The sequence below is a fragment of the Jaculus jaculus genome, chromosome 9 (assembly GCF_020740685.1).
Source record: "Jaculus jaculus isolate mJacJac1 chromosome 9, mJacJac1.mat.Y.cur, whole genome shotgun sequence".
NCBI classification, from domain to species: domain Eukaryota; kingdom Metazoa; phylum Chordata; class Mammalia; order Rodentia; family Dipodidae; genus Jaculus; species Jaculus jaculus.
Genome location: NC_059110.1, coordinates 119,194,305 through 119,209,797, shown reverse-complemented (window position 1 = coordinate 119,209,797; position 15,493 = coordinate 119,194,305). Strand labels below are relative to the sequence as shown.

General features: G+C 50.6%; 1 protein-coding gene across 1 annotated transcript in view; it reads left to right on the top strand.

Moving 5' to 3' along the window:
- The window catches only part of Ccdc40 (coiled-coil domain containing 40), a 63,184-nt gene that overhangs the window by 10,092 nt on the left and 37,599 nt on the right, over nucleotides 1-15,493 (top strand). The window contains exons 4-7 of the mRNA XM_045159564.1: nucleotides 7,378-7,516; nucleotides 9,171-9,310; nucleotides 10,631-10,714; nucleotides 10,789-11,008. Coding sequence (XP_045015499.1) covers nucleotides 7,378-7,516; nucleotides 9,171-9,310; nucleotides 10,631-10,714; nucleotides 10,789-11,008 — 583 coding nt within the window. The remainder of the gene's footprint in view (nucleotides 1-7,377; nucleotides 7,517-9,170; nucleotides 9,311-10,630; nucleotides 10,715-10,788; nucleotides 11,009-15,493) is intronic.

Below are 15,493 nucleotides of genomic sequence, written 5' to 3'. Positions count from 1 at the left end.
GTCCTCGCAATCGTCTTCCTCACGAGCTGCCCCTCTGTTCTTCCATGCTGTCCTCCCTTCACGTTCCTTGAGTTTGCGAGGAGCTCCGGTCTGAGTGGAGAGTCTCCTCATTTGGCTTTTACTGCGGCTCAACCGAGCCTTACAGCTGGAGCCACGCGGACCTGGTGTCGCTGCTGGTCGAGCTGCTTCTGTCTGCCTATGTGGGCTTAGACACACTGCATCTCTCCTACTTCTCTGCTGCAGTTGGTAATTTCTTATACACCTCACTTTTTAGTAGAAGAGTGTATTTTGCTGGTTTTTGGTTTTTTTTTTTTTTTTTTTTTTTGGCTTTTTCTTCCCTAGGCTGCTTTGGCGTGGTTCCTGCACCTCCATCTTAACCAGAAGTCTTTGTACAGGTGTTTTATGGTCCACGTGGGAGGAGCTCACAGACATGCAATCACCAAAGCTAGCAACTCCCACTAGGAATTTCTTAGCACCCTTAGGTTCCAGAACCTACATACACTACTGAGATATCCTGGGCCCCTCTTCCAGGTTCCCAAAACTAAGGTTAGTAACATTCTGCAGCCACAGTTTATGCATGTGAGAGCATCAGGTCTCCAGTCTTCGGGGGTGATGTGGTACAGTAAGGTAGCCACAGCCACATAGGGCCATATCCTAATTTCGGGAGCCCTGAGACCAAGAGAGAGCAACTGAATTTCTCATTTTTAAAATTCAGATAACTCCAGCATGATCCCAGCTACCTGTCATCCCAGCACTTGGGAAAGAAGGCTGAGGTAGGAAGATCTTAAATTCCAGGCCAGCATGGACCCTGTCTAAAAAACAAAAATCAAATTAATTAATTTACATTTCAATAGTCACCATTTGGAATTTTTTTATGAGAAAGACAGAGAAAATTGGTTTGCCAGGACCTCCAACCACTACAATTGAACTCCAGACACGTGTCCCACCTTGTACACATGTCTTTTTGCACACTTGTGTCACCCTGTGCGTCTGGCTTACATGGGACCTGGAAAGCCAAATGTGGGTCTTTAGGCTTTGCAGACAAGTACCTTAACCACCACACCATCCCTCTAGCCCACCACTTGGAACTTTTTATGTGTGTGTACATGTGCGTTTGTGTGGTATGTGTGTGGAGGCCAGAGGACAAACATGTGTGTTGTTCTCAGGAACGCCATCTACCTCTTTCTGAGACGGAGACAGGGTCTCTTAGTAAGCCTGGAACTCACCAAGTAAAGTAGGCTGCCTGGTCAGTGAGGCCCTAAAGATCCTCCTGCCTCCGCCTACCCAGTGCTGGGAGTACAGGTTCAGACCACTATGCTCAGCATCAGTACTGAGTATCAAACCTAAGTACTCATCCTTGCGAGACAAGCACTTTACCACCTGGGCTGCCTCCTCAGCCCCAGTTTTTGTTTTGTTGTGTTTATTTTGGGTGGAGATTGAACCTAGGGCTTTTGAGCTTGCTAGGTAAGTACTCTACCACTGAGCTACAACCTCCAGCCCATGGCTTAACATATTGGACAGTGTTGTTCTAGATAACATTGAGAATGGTTACCTTCTTATAGTTTTCATTTTCAAAATTTTAAAATGATCTGAAACTTACAGAAGAAAATGAAGTACCATGGAAAACACTGTTCTCTTAAGCACTGGAGAGCAGGTTGTGAATCTGACACACAGTCATCTCCAAATGCTCTTCTGTGTTTTCTCAAAGAGCCACAGTACAACCATCAAAACCTGGAAAAGGGGCTGGGACACCGCTTGGCCAATAAAGGTGCTTGCTTGCAAAGCCTGCTGGCCTGAGTCCAATTTTCCAGCACACACCCAAAGCAGGATGCAAAGTGGCACATGCATCTGTGACCCCAAGGTGCCTATGCCAGTGGGAGGTGGAGCCAGGAGAATCTGAAGCTCACAGGCCGTCTAGTCTGACTTCCTTTGCAGCGGCAAGAGACCCTGCCTCAAAAAACAGATAGAGGGCCTGGAGAGATAGCTTAGCAGTTAAGGCACTTGCCTATGAAGCCTAAGGACCCATGTTCAACTCCCCAGACCCCATGTAAGCCAGACACACAAGGTGATGCCTCTGGAGTTTTATTATAGTGGCTCTAGGCGTTGGCATGACAGTTTCTTTCTCTCTTTCTCTCATTCTCTCTCTCTCTATCGCTTGCTTTCACTCTCACTCTTCTCTCAAAAAAAAAAAAGAAGCCAGGGCTGGAGAGATGGCTTAGTGATTATGGACTTACCTGCAAAGCCTAAGGACCCATATTTGGCTCTCCAGGCCCCATGTAAGCCTGTACAAGGCGACACAAGCGCACAAGGTGGTGCGTGCGTCTGGAGTTCATTCTCTCTCTCTCTCTCTCTCTCTCTCTCTCACACACACACATACACACACACACACATACACACACACACTCTTGCTCTGTCGCATTAAAAACAAAAAAGCCAGTCCATTGGGCTTGTCTTTAAAAAAAAAGAAAGAGGCCAGCCTTTTGGGCTTGCCTCAAAAAAAGAGGGGAGGGACAAAGATTCCTCGAAGTGGTATGTACACAGACACACATACCACACACACACACACACACACACACACACACACACACACACACACGAATAAATAAAACTTAAAAGAAGAACACAGCCTGGCATCCAGTGGCAGAGCTCTTGCCCAGCATGCTTGAGGACCTGGCTTTGGAGCCCAGCACCACAAGGAAAAGTGTGACTGGACACTGCTGTCTCCATCACGTCCCAGAGAGGCTCAGGCCTCATTTGCAGTGTCCCACACATCCAGTGATGACTCTAGGGCAAAACGATCACACACACGTGCACACACACACACACACACACACACACACACGCCCCTTCAGTCTCCTCCGTCCCTCCGTGACCCCCGTGAGGCGCGCAGGCTGCTCTCTTGCAGAAAGTCTGTCTCTGTGGGCTTGCCTGGGGCTTCGGCACAAGGAGGCCTGGGCAGCGGCCCCTGCACAGAGCCCACCACAGGGAGAAGAGCCAGCCTTCCCTGCTACGAAGTCATTCTTCCGCTTCTGCATTGAGAATGGTTTCATGGGAAGGTACTTCTGTTGTTTCAGATACAAAAGTGAATATTTGTTACAATGAGGGAAGAAACACAGTGCCTTCCTACCACTTATTTGGGACTTCTTTTTTGTTTAAATCTGTGTGTGTGTGTGTGTGTGTGTGTGTGTGTGTGTGTGTGTGTTCCTGTCTATGAGCACAGATATGCACATGGCACAGCGCACACATAGAAGTCAGAGGACAACCGGGGGTGTTGCCCTTACCGTCCACCGCAGAGCTTTCAGAAATTCTATCCCTGCCTCGTGTCTCGCCATGGGCACACTGGGATTACAGACGTGTGCTGCCAAGTCCAGCTCTGTGAGACTTCCGAGGGCCCGAGCTCGGGTCCTCAAGCTTGCACAGCAAGCGCTTTTGCCCTCTGAGCTGTCTCCAGTGCCTAGGACCTTCTCTCTGTTCAGCCATGTGTCCCCGTGTGAGCTGCCAGATGTATCTCTAAGTAACTCCTCACCTTTTTTTTTTAAATTTTTTTGTTTTATTTATTTATTTGAGAGCGACAGAGAGAGAAAGAGGCAGAGAGAGAGAGAGAATGGGTGCGCTAGGGTCTCCAGCCACTGCAAACGAACTCCAGACACGTACGCCACCTTGTGCATCTGGCTAATGTGGGTCCTGGGGAATCGAGCCTCGAACCAGAGTCCTCAGGCTTCACAGGCAAGCGCTAAGCCATTTCTCCAGCCCCTCCTCACCTTTTTTTAAAAAACAAATCTATTTATTTTTATTTATTTATTTGAGAACGACAGACAGACACAAAGAGAAAGAAGCAGAGAGAGATAGAGAGTGAGCACATCAGGGCCTCCAGCCACTGCAAAAGAACTCTAAATGCATGCTCCACCTTGTGCATGTGGCTTACTTGGGTACTGGGGAATCAAGCCTTGAACCAGGGTCATTAGGCTTCACAGGCAAGCACTTAACCGCTAAGCCACCTGTCCTCACCTTTTGATGCTACCATCAATAGTTTCCAATTATTTGTTTCTGATATATAGGCATATATTTATTAACATTTTTACATATTAACCTTATATTTTGCTGTGTTGCTAAACTCCCCTTTTCATTAGAATAGCTCACTTGGAGGGCTAGAAAGATGACTTAGCAGTTAAGACATTTGCCTATGAAACCAAAGGACTCAGGTTCGATTCCCCAGAACCAACATACGCCAGATGCACAAGGTGGTGCACGTGTTTGGAGTTCAGTTACAGTGGCTGAAGGCCCTGGCACACCCATTCTCATTCCCTCTGTCTCTCTCTCTCTCTCTCTCTGTAATCACTAAAATTAAAAACAAAAACAAAACAAAAAAGAATCGCTCATTTGGAGACCCCATGGGCTTCTGCACAAAGAAGAAAGGCAGCTAACTTCTTCCTTTCCGTTTCTATCTTTTTCCTGCCAATCATGTTGGCCAGCGCCCCCAGCGCAGTGCTGCAGAGCACTGAGAACCACGGCCCCATCTTCTTCCTGACGCTCAGCCTCTCACTGTTGCCGGGGCATCCGCTGGGGTTTTTGCACATATCTTTTCTTGCGACCCCTCGCTCCTGGTGCATTGGGCATTGTGATGTCTTTGGCTTAGTATGATGAAATCGGGTTGGATTTCCTACATCTGCAGAGATGGTTCCATGCCGTAGCTTTGTTCCTGCTTTAGTTTGTTGATTCAGTGTCTTGCGCCAGTGTGTTTTTAGATGTCACAACAGCCATGCATTCTGAGCTGCGCCCGTGGGAACAGCTTCAGCACCCACACCTCATCAGATCTCTGAGCTGCGCCCATGGGAACAGCTTCAGCACCCACTCCTCGTCAGATCTCTGCTTTCTTGCTGGTTTACTTCTGTCTGTGTGCTCTCCTCCCACTTAATTCACCGGGTCACACTCCGTTACCCTTATCCATCTTCTGATGCTTAAATTGGCTGTAACTTGGCCAATGGGTGTACATTTAGTCTGGTTTTTATATCCTTTTGGTACCTGCCTGTGCCCATCCTTGATTTTCAGTACACACTCCTCAGCCCCTGATCACTGATGAAAACTAGAATTCAGATGACAAGCTGTGGGTGCTAGACAGGCACGGTGGCTTGTGCTTATAATCCCAGCACCGTGGAGATGAGGTAAGAGGATCCCAGTGAGTTCAAGGCCAGCTTGGACTATGCAGAGTGAGTTCCAGGTTAGCCTGAGCTGTCTCAAAAAATAAAAGCAAACAAACAAACAAAAAGATGTGGCTGCTGGGAGTTCTCTTTGGCACAGCCTCTGGGCCAACCAAAAAACAAGAAAATGAAAGGGCATGTATGCATGTATTAAGCTGCATTGGCTGATATGACACACAGAGAGATGTGGTATACAGCTGTGTTTACAGGAACACATGCATATACATACAATAGGTGATAGGTACATGGGTGATAGATGGATAGGCAGAGAGACGGATGTTGGCATACATCAACGTCTACATTTGCAGGGACCATCCCCCAGAGCCTACACCAGCACCTCCAATTCTATTCGACTGCTACCATAGCTTCCTCCTTGCTTTCTCATCTTTCTTTTGGGGGTTCCTGTCCCCAGCACTGAGAGGCCCGGCCCCATCCTCTTGATTACATCTCCCTGCCCCCCCCACAGCCCACCCACTCCTGAGCTCCGAGACCTGCTCCAGGCAGGTGGTGGCGTCCTCCCCACCCAGGGCACTTCTGACACCTCAGCCTCTGAGCGCAGTAGCCACCCTCCTTGCCTGGCCCCACCTGTGGGCTTTAGGTCTGAACTGCTCTGGAAGGGGAGGAGCGACATTCTCTGAGCGTCAGCCCAGGCTGGCCACAGTCCTGTACTGACGTGTGCCGCATCTGTAACTCTTGATGACAGCTCTGCAGGGTGGGAGCCTGTGAAGAAACAGAAGGCCAAGGAACTGTCCTGTTCAGGGCTAGGTCACTGCCATGGCAGATGGCATCCCTTGACCTGAAGCCACCGTCTTGAACCATGAAGCCATGACCCTGCCTCCTCCCCTACCTGAAAGAGTTACTAACATTGGAGAACAGCATGATTTGACATTTGATGATCCCCAGTTAATTTTATTGGTCACAAATGACAAATGCAGGATCAAAATCACTCCTGCAGGTTGGGTGTGTGGCTCAGAGATAGAGTGCATGCTTAGCCTCTGTAAGGACCTGGTTCAGTGACCAGCACTGCAAAGACCCACTTGTATGATATGATGACAAAGACCGAGGCACTTAGCTCCCTTCTCATTGCTGGGACAAAACACAGGACCGAAAGCAGCTGACAGGAGGAAAGGGCTCATTTCAGCTGACAGTTTCAAGGAAAAGCATCATCATGCTGGGGAAAGCACAGCAGAGCACAGGGACCCGGGAGGATCTAGCCGGGAGCACGGGGACAAGGGAGGGCCTTGCTGGGAGCACGGGAACACAGGAGGATCTTGCTGGGAGCACAGGGACACTGGATGGCCAGCATGCTCAGGACAGTGTTCAGAACAGAGAATCCAGCCAGGTTTATGCACACCAGCCACTGGTCTTTACACTTAGCTTCAGGCCCGGAGGGGGGAAGAGGAACACCCAAGTCCTTAGAGTAAGGGCTCGATGTTTTCCAACTTGAATTTTTTTGTTTGTTTGTTTGTTTTGTTTTTGCAAGGTAGGATCTCGCTGTAGCCCAGGCTGACCTGGAATTCACTATGGAGTCTCAGGGTGGCCTCAAACTCACGGTGATCCTCCTACCTCTGCCTACCAAGTGCTGGGATTAAACGCGTGCGCCACCATGCCCGGCTCCAACTTGAATATTTTTGAAAGCCAAATAATCCTTACATCTAGATGTTTTTCTGTTACTTTAGTAATAATGTTGCACTTTGAACAATGTAGTGAGTTGAAACTGAATAGCAGTCTGATCACATCAATCAGCTAGCCTCACCATGGTGTGAACCTGACTCAGAGCACGTGCGAAGGGGGAGTTTAGGTATCTCAATGCTTCAGAGGCTGGAAATCTGGACAGTACTGCACAAGCTCGGTGACAAGGGCTGCCCTTGACCGCACCACCCCGTGAGGAGACAGCAGCGGTGGGGGCGTGTGCAGGCAGGGCAGGTACAGGAGGCGGAGAGCAGGGAACGGCCGGATTGCTAAGCAGAACTCAGCGGACCCTGGAGAACTTCTGTCTGAGAGCACATCCCAGTGGGCTCTCACTAGGCTCCACCCCACCCCAAAAAGGCTCTGCTGCATTGCATCAGCCCCCAACCACTCTAGGGGACCACAGAGTATCACATGAACCTCTGGAGAAGAAAGGGCCGCCATCAGCCCATTCCCAAGCTGTAGCGGCCTCACTGATTTGTTCCTGCAGCTCTTTCCACAGGCACAGGCTCAACGAGGCTCCAGGACAAAAGTTTTTCCTATGGGGCAACAGCATCACTTAAGACTGAGCAAGGGCAGCCTGATGTCCTCCGAGCTGGACGAGGTCTCGCTGAGCATGGCGGAGACAGGTACCACAGCGCCCACAGGTGCTGCCCTGACGACAGATCACCCTAGTGCACCTCCCCTTCTGTGCTGGTGAGGCTCATGCGGAATACACTCCCAGCCACGTGGGGCCTCTGCCCAGCATTCCCTGTGCCCTCACGCCATCCCACTGTCCAGACAAGCGCCCCCCCCCCCAAGAGCCGTCCAGTGACTGACCCCAGTGAGTGGCACAGCAGGGTCTGGAGAGCCAGTGGCATCTCAGCCCTCAGCCCCTGACGTGGCCACTCCTCCTGATACTCCTGTCTCAGGGAGTGGAGCCCTGTGACACCACCTCCCACAATGCCCCTGCCAACTGAGGTTAAATGGCCCACGCAGCACACGCCTGTGTCCTCACCCAACGCCTGCATTGTGTGCACAGCAGGGGTACACTGTGGTCCAGCCCACGAAACCTTACATGACCCATGAGTGACGTGAAAGCAACTCATGTCTAGCAAAGCCTAACCCCAGGACCCACATAAGCCAGATGCACAAGGTGGCACACGCATCTGGAGTTTGTTGGCAGTGGCTACAGGTCCTGGTGTGCCCATTCTCTCTCTCTCTCTCTCTCTCTCTCTCTCTCTCTGTCTCATCTCTATCTGCCTCTCTTCCTCTCTCAAATAAATTAATTAAAATTTAAAAACTAGAGGAGCAGGATGTGGTGGTACACACCTTTAAGCCCAGCACTTGGGGTAGGCAGAGGTAGGAGGATTACTGTGAGTTCCAGGCCACCCTGAGACTACATAGTAAGTTCCAGGTTAGCCTGAGCTACAGCAAGACTCTACCTCGAAAAACCAAGGAAAAAAAAGGGGGTGGGGCTGGTGGTATAGTTGGGATGAGCAGAGCACTTACCTAGTGTGCAAGAAGCCCTGGACTCCGTCCCCGGCAAAACGAAAGTGAAGCAGCCACGGGCTGGTGAGATGCTTCTGCAAAGTGCCTGCCATGCAAACATGAGGGCCTTAGAACCCATGTTACAAAAGAATAAATAAGGGCTGCAGAGGTGGCTTAGTGGTTAAGGCGCTTGCCTGCAAAGCCTACGGATCCAGATTTGATTCTCCAGGTCCCACATAAGCCAGATGCACAAGGTGGTGCATGCGTCTGGAATTCGTTTGCAGTGGCTAGAGGCTCTGGCACACCCATTCTCTCTCTCTCTCTCTCTCTCTCTCTCTCTCTCTCTCTCTCTCTCTCTCTCTCTGTCTGTCTATCTATCTCTCTTTCTCGCTCTCTCTCCTTCATAGATAAATAAATAAATAACTACTCTGCTAGCTGTGGTCACTCTTGCCTTGAAGCCCAGCACTGGAAAAGCTGAGGTAGGAAAATTGATGTGAGTTCAAGCCAGCCTAGGCTGGAGTGAGTTTCAGATCACCCTAGACCAGAGTGAGACCCTGCCCCTGCAAAAAGAAAACTAACAACCTGATGAGTCCCTCAGTAACTCCCCTCCTTTCTCCTCTCTCTTCCTGTGTACGTTGCTTCCTTAGCTACTTTTAAAACGTGGTTCTTTCTGTGGACTGTGTCATGTCAATGAGTGGGAGACACTGTAGAGCCTGAGGCCTCCCCGCATTGCAATCTCGGGCCTTCCTGCCTTCTCCTCCAGAATGCACTGATTAAGGCCTTGACGATGTTTACTGTCCCTCCCACTTGCAGAGCAGCAGGCTGTCCATCCCCCGGAGGACACCCATGCCCAGCTGCAGAGCCCCGAGGAAGAGGCCCTGGCAGAGAGGGTAGAGTCTGAAGGGAGCGACGAGGACCAGGAATCCCAGCTGGTGGTTTTGGACCCGGATCACGTAAGGAAACATCAGTCAGGTTTTGCTTTCTCCCTACACAGGTGAAGGTGACTTGGGCCTCCCTCTGCCTTCCGACCCCCTCCCCAGCACCCCTCGGTCCCCTGGCCCACGTGCATTAGTGCGCTTGCTTCCTGGCTCTTCTCATATACCTACAACATGTGCTTCCTAACCTCAGCTCCGCTGGCATTTGGGCGGGGTCACCCTGTGGTCAAGCCTGGGCCTTGTAGACTACACGGCTGCCTCCCTGGCCTCCGCCTGCTATAAGCCAGTCACACTTCACCTGCCGCTGTGCCGAGACAACCAAAGGTGTGTTCAGAGCTCGCAGAGTGTTGGAGGGTTGTTTAAGTACCAAGTCACTCGCACTGAGATCCACTGCCTTGACTGAGCCAACCACATGGAAGTTCGTTGTCTGGGGCTCCCAGCACAGGGCAAAAGCGGGTTTGGACCTGAAGTTCTCATTTGGAAAGCTGTGGTGCTCTGAGAAGCAGGGAAGGAGCCCAGAGCACCCTGGGAGAATCCTCTGAGCACTCATTTGATGATAGCACCTTGGGCACTGCTCAGCATCCCCGGGGCTCCCTGATGAGTCTAGGTGCATCCCTGAAGCTCACCACCCTTTGGCCTGGCATGGAACTGTATTTCAGAGTAGGAGGTCTGGTTGGTTTTAATCTCAGGGCTCCTTCCCCATCCCACTGGACAAAACTGAGGCCTTCAAGCACCCCCGCCCAGCCACCTGTCTCCTCCCTTGAGCACTGGCCCACAAGCCCCCGCCCACTCCTCCTACTGGCCAGCTCACCAGGCCCCAAGGACACGGACATAAAAGGCCTGCGCCATTTCCTTCTCTCTCTCCCTTTCTCCTCGGACGGAAGTGTCTGTATTCCTCTGTCTGTCTCTCCATATCTGTCTCTGTACCGCTCTGTCCAGGCCTTGGGCCCCCATTCTGTTTGTTCACCCACCTCCCCTCATTTTCTCCATGCTTTCCCTCCAGTCTTCCTCTCTCTATTTACACCCCGTCTCTGTCACTCCCTCCCTTCCTGGCTTGTACACCCTACTTCCCCCACACACACACATTGACCCACCACCATATACTGCCTCCACACCTAGGCTCCCCTCCTGGCACGCTTAATAAACTTCCCGTTTCTAAAAGTGTGTTGTCAGAGCATGTGTATTTGAACCTCCACTTACGTTACAGTTGGGAAACCGTCTACGTTCAGCACTGCACACACACACACACACACACACACAGAGGGAGAGCCACTGGATCCCAGGCCAAGGCCAGCCCTGGAGCAGGAGAGTGACCACGTGTGTTTTCTGTTGTCTTAGCCCCTGATGACCAGGTTCCAGGAGGCCTTGAAGAGCTACCTCAACCGGCAGATAGACAAGTTGCAGCTGGAGATCCAAGAGCTGGTGTGTACACCCCCGCCTTCCACCTGGCCTGGCCGCCAGGGCACCCGTCCCATGACCCTGTTTCTGCTATACAGGATGTGGCCACCAAGCAAACCCAAGCCCAGCACCAGGAGCTAGGCATGAATCTCTACGGGGTCCAGCAGCACCTGGCCCGCCTGCAGATGCAGCTGGAGAAGAGCCACGACAAGCACTCCATCGCCTCCTGCCAGAGGCGGCAGAAGGAAGAGGAGCTGTACAGAGCCCGCGTGCTCTACAACAAGACCCACGCAGCCACCAGAGAGGAGCACAAGAAGCGTAAGGCACCCAGGGATCTGGGGCAACCCCGCCATGAGCACCCGTAGGTGTGCGTCCCCCGCGTCACTGAGGAGCCCTGGCAGAGGGGACGGGCAGACCTAACATTCCCAGTGGAGGTGGGACACTGACATCCCAGGGCTTGCTGGCTGGCTTGTCTAAGCTCAGTGAAGACCCTGTCACGTAAGGTAGAGAGTGATTGAGGAGGACACCCGCCACGGACAAATAAACTCAGCCCCCTCACACACACACACACACACACACACACACACACACACACACACAGTGAGCGTGGCTACACGCATGCATAGCACACACAGAGACACATGCCAAAAGAAACAGATACTGTGAAGACTGTCAAATGCTTAAAGAGAACCTTAGGGGTATTAACTTTGGAATTGCTATTACAAGCTACACAATGTGCAGGTTGCGTTTGTGGGGGCATGCACATGCACACACCCATGTACCCACATACACCCACATACACGTGCGCGTGCAGACACACACACACACGTGCCGTGGTGCAAGTGTGGTCAGAGGACAACCTCAAGGTGTTTCTCCTCCCCTCCCATCTGCTTTTTTTTTTAATATATTTTATTTATTTATTTACTTGAGAGAAAGAAGCAAGAGAGAGAGAGAGAGAGAATGGGCACGCCAAGGCATCCAGCCACTGCAAACGAACTTCAGATGCATGCGCCATCTTGTGCTTCTGGCTTCCGTGAGTTCTGGAGAATCGACCCGGGGTCCTTTGGCTTTGCAGGCAAACGCCTTGACCTCCAAGCCATCTCTCCAGCCCCTCCTATCTGCTTTTGAACCAGGGTCTCTCTCATTTTGCTGATACCGTTTGCAAGCTTCCAGGTTTTCCCAGCTACACCTCCCATTGGCATAGGTACATCGTGATTACCGATGCCTGCACCACTTTCCACCCTGCCTTACATGGGCACCAAGAAGGATCGAATTTGGGTCAGCAGGCTTGCTAAAAAGCACCTTCAGCCACTGAGCCTTTGCCCCAGCCCACACATTGCCTAAGCCATTAATAGTTTTTGAATATATAGATATCTAAAAAAGAAATACGCCAGGTTTAATGGCACACTCCTTTGATTCCAGCACTTGGGAAGCAGAGGTAGGAAGATGGCTATAAGTTCAAGGCCAGCCTGGGCTAGAGTGAAGCCCTGCATTGAAATTAACAAAAAAGAAGAAGAGGAGGAGGAAGAAAGAAAAAGAGAAAAGAATTACTTTGATCCCTATTTCACCCTACACAGAAGAAAATAATAATAAGGGCCTGAGAAAATTACAGGAGTGTGAGAAGAACATATAAGGCAACGTCCTGTCATCTAGCCGTGGTGAGGAGGGCCTGACTCAGAACGGGTGAAGGAGAGGCCCTTGCCTTCAGGCCATCAACGTGGAATTCTCCATGTCCAATTCTTTCTGTCCTTGAAATCTTCTGGACTCCCCCTTGGCCACCAAGTAGCAGAAGCCCTCGACCTTCAAAGGGCCCAGCTGGCCTAGGTGACCCATAATATCTCTTGGTCTCACATAATATAGATCATAGAGTAACGGGAATGGAGGGACATGCAAAACTCCTGCCTGTCATGTTTTTGACGCAACCAACAGTCAACCAAAGATGACTGTGATGGTAGAAGAGCAGCCGAGAGGACGAGCAAGCAAGTCAGAGAAAGAAGATGCCGCTGACCATGAACCCGAGGAGCGCTTTGACCTTCATTAACAGCTGAAGAAATAAGCTGGGCGTGGTGGCACACGCCTTCAACGCTCGCACTCTAGAGGTGGAGATGGGGGGATGAATGTGAATTCAAGGCCAGTCTGGGCTATAGAGTTCCAGGTGAGCTTGGGTTAGAGTGAGACCTACTTCAAAAAAAAAAAAAAAGGCTGGAGAGATGGCTTAGCAGTTAAGCGCTTGCCTGTGAAGCCTAAGGACCCTGGTTCAAGGCTCCATTCCCCAGGACCCATGTGAGCCAGATGCCCAAGGTGGCGCGTGCATCTGGAGTTCGTTTGCAGTGGCTGGAGGCCCTGGCACGCCCATTCTCTCTCTCTCTGCCTCTTTCTCTCTCTCTGTCTGTCTGCTACTCTCAAATAAGTAAATAAAAATAAAAACCAAAAGAAAAAGAAAAGGCGTGCGTAGAGCAGCTTTTGGTTAAAAAAGGGGGAGGTCAGTGAGATGACTCAGTGAATAAAGGTATTTGCTTGCAAATCCTGCTATCCTGGGTTCAATTTCCCAGTACCTACGTACAGCCAGATGCACAAAGTAGTGCATGTGTCTGGAGTTTGTTTGCAGCAGCAAGAGACCCTGGCATACCCATTCTTTCTCTTTTTCTCTCTCTCTTCACAAACAAATAAAAATATTTTTTAAATAGCTGAAGAAAAGAAAATTTAGAAAGGTAATTGAAATATTAACTTTTAGTAACTCAACCAGCACAGAAGAGGGCTTCCCTCAGTGCTCTTAAGGAAGTATGCAGTGCACGCCTTGCACACCCAGGCAGTAAGGTGAAGTGGTCTGTTTCTGCTGTCACACCAAGCTCATGGACTGGGTGACTTAATCAGTAGAAATTCTCCATCCCTCAGCTCCCGAGTCTGGAAGGTGTTGGCAGGGCTGGTCCTCCTGAGGTCCCTCTCTTTGGTGATGGGCATATCCTTTCCCTCTATCCCTGTGTCCTGATCTCTCCTCCTAAGGGCACTGGTCAGTCTGCATTAGGGCCACTATATATAGTGACCATGTTTGATCCCAGTCACCCCTCTGAAGGCCCTGTGCCCAATGCCGTGAACTTCTCAGGTACCGGAGGGATCAGAGTGTCAGTGTATAGGCTGAGGGGACACAGGTCGGTGCACAGTGGAAGGTAAAGCAGGGTCTCCTCACAGGGGCATGGTGGTGTCGCAGACCAAGCACACATAAACTTCTGTCCACATCTCACTCACAGGCATGAGCCCAAATAAGTGAGAGTTTAAACAGGCAAGTGCACATGGAGGGTTGGCACCTCCGGGCACTGCCGCAGAAGCATCCCAGAATGAATCAGAGGGGAAAAAGAAAAGACTGAAGAAGAAGAAATGGAAAGCCAGTGCACCGTGGGCTCCTTCAAGTAACCACCCTTGAGCACACTCTGGAGGGATGGAAGCAGGAGGGAGGAGAACAGAAGAAACACTTGCAGAAATCATCAGTGAGCCAGGCATAATGGCACACGCCTTTAATCCAACACTAGGGAGGCAGAAGTAGAAGGATCGCTGTGAGTTCTTGAGCGCCCTGAGCATACATAGTGAATTCCAGGTCAGCCTGAGCTACAGTGAGACCCTACCCTGAAAAAACAACAGAGGGGCTAGAGAGATGATGGCTTAGCAGTTAAGGTGTTGGCTTGCAAAGTCAAAGCATTCCGGTTCTACTCTCCAGGACCCACGTTAGCCAGATGCACAAGGAGGCGTGCATCTAGAGTTCGCTTGCAGTAGCTGGAGGCCCTGGTATGCCCATTTTTTTCTCTCCCTTTCTACCTCCTCTCTCAAATAAGTACATTTTTAAAAAATAAAAAAACAGCAGGGCCAGAACACACCTCAAACTGACCTCCATCTGCTTCTACTGCCCTCCTGCTAGGGAGTCTTTCCACATGGGAGTTAGAGAATTCTCTAGTGCTGGAAGATTCTCCATGATGTTATGTTTTAAAACTTTGTTTTCTTTTTAAAAAAAAATCATTTTATTTATTTTTTTGAGCGAGAGAGAGACAGAGGGAGAGGGAGAGAATGGGCACACCAGGGCCTTCAGCCTCTGTAAATGAACTCCAGATGCATCTGGCGTACATGGGTACTGGGGAATCAACCCTGGGTCCTTTGGCTGTGCAAGCAACTGCCTTAATCGCTAAGCCATCTCTCTAGCCCAAGACTTTCTTTTTCCCTGAGTTTAAGCTTTGCTGTCAGTGACAGCTGACTCCAAAGCAACCTGAAGCTGGCCACCTCTGATGTGTTAAGACCTGTGCTTCACACACCAGTGTCCACGCACATCTTTTGTTTCTCCTTGCAGTGCTGGGGGTGGAACCCTGGGTCTTGCACACACTAGGCAGGTGCTCACCACTGAGCTACACCTCTGGAGATTCTGATTGAGTAATAGCTAAATTAATTGGCATACTAGTTTTACAACAATCTCCTGGGAGTTTCATTAAAAAGAGTCAACTCAGAGACGAAAACTCGCTGTGGAACTCGGAGTGAAGGATGGCACTACCTCCCAGAGGCCCAGCCTGAGAGATGAACTCACCAGTGCTGGCCACACCGCCCTGGCCCTGCCAGTGCAAGGCCTCAGTGGCCCTCAGCCTTCCCTCTGTGCCTGGGTTCTTCCTCTGACCCCAAGGCTCAAAGCTTTAAGTGGTAATAAACCTGTGTGGCGGACATGAGGCCTTGTAACTGATACCACTGCAGATATCCAAAGGTCTCCAATAGGTGATGGGCTTGTTGCAATTCGTGGATGCAGAGAGAGAGAGAGAACGTGGTTTTCTA